The 5,147-nt window shown below is 34.8% G+C and overlaps 2 protein-coding genes across 2 annotated transcripts in view; one reads left to right on the top strand and one right to left on the bottom strand.

The window, feature by feature from the left end:
* The window catches only part of LOC107757908 (TBC1 domain family member 19), a 26,285-nt gene extending 24,671 nt beyond the window's left edge, over positions 1-1,614 (bottom strand). The window contains exons 1-3 of the mRNA XM_016575513.1: positions 1,410-1,614; positions 1,208-1,280; positions 324-369 (exon numbers count right to left, since the gene is read on the bottom strand). Of these exons, the coding sequence (XP_016430999.1) occupies positions 324-369; positions 1,208-1,280; positions 1,410-1,505 (215 nt within the window). The 5' untranslated portion in view covers positions 1,506-1,614. The remainder of the gene's footprint in view (positions 1-323; positions 370-1,207; positions 1,281-1,409) is intronic.
* Positions 1,615-3,745: 2,131 nt separating this feature from the next.
* The window catches only part of LOC107757906 (cholecystokinin receptor type A-like), an 8,972-nt gene continuing 7,570 nt past the window's right edge, over positions 3,746-5,147 (top strand). Inside the window, exons 1-2 of the mRNA XM_016575512.1 lie at positions 3,746-4,158; positions 4,617-4,868. Of these exons, the coding sequence (XP_016430998.1) occupies positions 3,981-4,158; positions 4,617-4,868 (430 nt within the window). The 5' untranslated portion in view covers positions 3,746-3,980. The remainder of the gene's footprint in view (positions 4,159-4,616; positions 4,869-5,147) is intronic.

Here is a 5,147-nt window from a genome sequence, read left to right as displayed (position 1 = left end):
TTGTACACATCCCCTCCCCTCCCTCCCCCGTCCCCCCTGACGACAATCTGCGGCCATGATGGCTGCCTCCGAGGAGCTTCCCCGAGCTGGTGGCAGAGAACGAGCGAGGGAGACAGGAAAAAGAGAGAGAGAGAGAGAGAGAGAGAGAGAGATCATCTTGTCTAAATCTCATGTCATCATTGATCATCTCAGTATGGTAATACAGGAATAAAATAAAATAAATAAATTAAAAATACAAGTAGAAGAAACCAGTCAGTGTAATTAATGAACTGCATTAGAAAAAAATATATCACCTTATATCCACAATATACTGTATTACTTACATGTGTAATTCCCTGTAAACTGCATTTTGTAATTTTCTCTCCCAACCTACAAGAATGAAAGGATCAATGACACTACAAGAATAACACATAGGGAACACATTTATCACTTGAGCAATTCATCACTTGATAGATTTTTCTTATATACAGTGGGTACGGAAAGTATTCAGACCCCCTTAAATTTTTCACTCTTTGTTATATTGCAGCCATTTGCTAAAATCATTTAAGTAGGAAAAAAAATTAACTTAAATGATTTTAGCAAATGGCTGCAATATAACAAAGAGTGAAAAATTTAAGGGGGTCTGAATACTTTCCGTACCCACTGTATATATATATATATATATATAAAAGAAACACTATTTTTGTATATTTTAAAATCTAATTTATCCCTGTGATGGCACAGCTAACTTTTCAGCAGCCATTACTCCTGGCTTCAGTCACGTGATCCTTCAAAAATCATTCTAATATGCTGTTTGCTATTCAAGAAACATTTCTTAATATTATCAACAATGCCGAAATCAGTTGTGCTGCTTAATATTTTTATTTTAAAAAACGTGATACATTTTTCACTCTTTGATGAATAGAAAGTTCAAAATAACAGCATTTATTTGAAAAAAATAAATATTAAAATTTAATAGAAATAGAAATAAAAATAAAAAATATTTTGTAACAATATAAATGTCTTTACTGACACTTTTGATCAATTTAATGAATCCCTGCTAAATGAAAGCATTATTATTTTTTTAAATAAAGAAACACTTACCGACCCCAAACTTCGGAACAGTAGTTTACAAAAAGTACCAAGAATTTGGTTTTATTTTAAATAAAAGATAAATGCTTGAAATTTCATTTAAAATTGTATTCTGCATCTGACAGCCATGTCATACCTGATGCCTTTAACAATCTTCTCACATCATCTTTCAGCGTTTCCAGTTTAATTTCGGGTTTGTGCAAACATTCCTAGGGAAAAAGACACACTTCTGCAATGAAACACAACAGCAAACGCAAGCAGGCAGTATATGCTGCAGTCAGTGACCGTATTTCGCGTTGCACACTCTGCAGTCAGTTAGCTCAGCTGAAGCTACTCACTTTAGCCTGTTTCTCCAGCTGAGAGTGTAAATGAGTCCCCTTGAGCCGCTGGACAATCTGCGTTATAGAGACAGCCAGCTCTGCGCTCTCGTCCATCAGCACACTTTTAATGCGATGTCGACGGGATTTTCTGTGAGCATCTGTTAGCGCTGCAGCACCGCAGGATGAAGCACAAGCACCGTATCCAGGCAAATGACAACAAAGCCTTCAGGAAACACTGTCTTCTACACAAGGTTCCGACATGCCTTTATTCACTTTAATAATAAGAGTTCCCGTTATAAAAATCAAAATAATGAATTCCACAAAATATTTTTTTTTATTTATGTTCTTATTATGTATTATTGTACATTTACCCTTACGAAAATTAACCATGATTTTACTACAAATAAAACCAAAAAACAATGGTTACTATAGTTAAACCATGGTAACTACAAATTAACCATGGTTTTGCCACACTAACCATAGTTTAACCATGGTATTTGTAGTAAACCTGTGGTTATACAAATGGTAATCAATACGCCAAAAAAACACTACACTTTTACTATAATAAAACCATGGTTAATTTTCGTAAGGGTAAGCTATATGTAAAAATATCAAAATTAATTGAAAATGTATACATCATGGTAGTATTTCATTATATTAAAATTTGTTTGATTACATGTTTCCTTTAAAACTTTAAAATCAAAAATTCGAATGCAAAAGGCAGGAATTTCAAAGAATTACAAGATCATTTTATTTGGTTTTAGATGTGAATTTGTTTTATTTATTTTTTTGCTGTAGCATAGGGGAGAGTGGGGTTAGTTGAGCCAGTGGGTCAGGGCCGTCCTTAGAGGGGTGTAACTGGAGGGGCCGCACCGGGCCCCGTGGTGAACGGACCGAGGGGGAAATTGATGGGTAAATTGAGCCAGCATTTTAACTTACCCCACCAAAAGGGACTGAATTTAAGGTAAATCTCTGCAGTATAAACTGGTATTTTAATGTGATATTACGCAACAGTTTAGTTTATGTGTATATATATATATATATATTAGTTAATTTGATAGGGACAGTGTACAAGTGAACCAAATCTTTCTCTGATAAGAACCAGAAGATGCTTTACATCACATTATAATCATATATTTTTCCACCTGCAGTCCCTAACGGTCTGTTCGACACTGCAGAAAAGAGAAAAGATAAAAAAGCAGTCCTTCTTAATATGCTCAGGCTGAACCTGAACATGTACATGAACAAGAAAGCAGTTTCTCTTTTCTCTGTTTCTCTTCGCAGGAATTCTTATAATGTTTATCATGCACAAATATATCTGACAGCAGCTATCAGGAATTAAGGCTTTTGGCCAGTGCTAGAGATTTTTGAGTTACTATAACAAAACCTGCGTGTGGTCTCCCTCAAAAGACTTACCCTCTAATCTTTATGTTTTACAACAATGTTTTATAGTATGGCTGATAGTAATCTTAGTCAGTTAGTTGCATGTTATAGGCTACTAGCATAGCCACAGTAAAAAGGGTCTTGCATAGCCAAACCATTAAAACACTTCCACATATTTTACTAATATAAGAATAATTGGGATATATATATATATATATATATTTTTTTTTTTTTTTTATATACCATGCAAAACAAGTCATAATAAGGGCATAATAAAGTTTATGGGGGCTGTACCTGTGAGCTGTTTTATTTTCTGTTGTATTATTTTGTTCGCTACAAATAATGCATATGTATTTTTTTTTTTTTTTTTTTAAGTATGCATTTAAAAAGCATTTAAAGTCTGTGTTCATTTCACAGGTCTCTTTCTCTCTATCATCTTCACTCTCCAAATCTATAAAGCATTAAATGTGTGAGTGCGCTGAATGCTTTGTTCGGTGGAGAGGTCAGTAAATGACCCTAAAAAGGCCCTTAAAATCTCTGTCAGGATAAACTGCTACAGTCAAGATAGTAAATCAGGAACCAAGAGCGCACAAACAACTTCATTTGTAAAATGGAAGAGAATGCATTTCAATGTTATTTAAAACAGTTGTAAAGTCATAGTTGCTCAATTCTGTGTAAAAGAATAAACAGAGTTAGTGGCACTTCATGTAATAAATAATAATCAGCATATTAGAATGATTTCTGAGTAATCATGCGTATTCTTTTCTCAATAATCATGTGCAAATTATTTTTATGGTAGACAACAGTTCAAAACACACACACACACATGCTGTAATGCTTTAGGAAATGTGATGGGGATGGGTTTTTGTACCTTATTCATGGAAGGTATCTAGTAAGAAAGTGAAGGCGGGGTCTGCGTTCTGTAGACGACAACACTGATCAACTGCATTACTTCACATCACAACTCGTGAGCAGGAACGCTTGATGATATACGGGATTGGATGTACTTTACGTACTTTGTCCATTTTATTTTGTTATTTATTTTAACATCTCAAAAGAAACCCGTTTTGTCTTGAATATATAATTATGAATTGGGATAAAAGCATGTGTCTTATTATAGAGTGCAGCTCTCTGGCATTATGGCAGAGCAAATGGTGGTGTTCTTTTACCTGCAAGAGATGAAGAGACATTCATTTGGATAGATCTATGTCTATATTGCGACGGACAGTGAGAATCCATCAGAAACAACAAGCAAATATGGAGACATTTACAATTCACGATATGCTCATCAATTCCACTGATATTTATAAAATTGTATGTGGACTGGGAATCGAGAATTTGTCGGAGTGCAAAAATGATAATAACAGCACGTCCGAGCCAAAAGGTAAAGGACATCTTAAATTTTTATTGCATATATTACTTTATCTTTCCTGTGGAGTCGCGCATATTAAGCACAGAAAAACTGATAACATCTAAATTAACTTGTATAAGGGAAAAAATATTTTGCATCACTGAATCAACCAAAATATACTTTCACTTTTACCAACAAAACAAATTTTTATGAGCTAGAACGAGTTGTACGAGTTTAAACAGGTCTTGCACAACTTTGCATTTCTAAGTAAAAGTTCACTAGTTTGCTTGTTAAATCTTGTCAAATAATGTCAATGCAAATTTGTTTCTAGAGCACAGTTTAAAACAACTTAGAGTTGACCAAAGTGCTTTACATTTATACACTTAGAACAACATTCAAACAAAACAAAGCAAGGCCATTAAAAGAGATTAAATTAATCTCTACAATACATTAAAAACACTTTCTTTCTTTCTTTGGTACTTGTATGTCAGACATGAACCAGTCGGTGCGGATCGTTCTGTATGTGCTCATCTTCCTCCTGAGCTTCATCGGAAACAGCCTCATCATCACCGTTTTGGTGCGGAACCGGCGCATGCGGACGGTCACGAACCTGTTCCTGCTGTCTCTGGCCGTCAGTGATCTGATGCTGTGTCTCTTCTGCATGCCCTTCACACTCATCCCAAACCTTATGAAGGACTTCATCTTCGGCACCGGCATGTGTAAAGTGGCCACGTACTTCATGGGTGAGTCAGTTTGATATTTGTAGTTCACACTTCTCTAGCTCAGTGTTTGGAAATGATTTGTTGGTTCTCTGACAAATTACCATAACCCGAGTTTCTGCAAAGATACCTGTTATTATAATTAGTCCAACTGTAAACTTTTCAGAATCGTTTTGTTTGGTATTGTGATTTGGGTCTAATACCAAGTGACTGAAGTTTTAAAGTAACAACTGTAGTCCATGTAATAGGCAGGTTTTACAGGTTTACCTCCAGTAAATCTTTATATATATATATATATATATA

The sequence above is a fragment of the Sinocyclocheilus rhinocerous genome, unplaced genomic scaffold, assembly GCF_001515625.1.
Source record: "Sinocyclocheilus rhinocerous isolate Xijiao unplaced genomic scaffold, SAMN03320098_v1.1 scaffold1555, whole genome shotgun sequence".
Taxonomy (NCBI): domain Eukaryota; kingdom Metazoa; phylum Chordata; class Actinopteri; order Cypriniformes; family Cyprinidae; genus Sinocyclocheilus; species Sinocyclocheilus rhinocerous.
The sequence above is the reverse complement of the archived record's forward strand: the minus strand, read 5'-3'. Positions and strand labels throughout refer to the sequence as shown.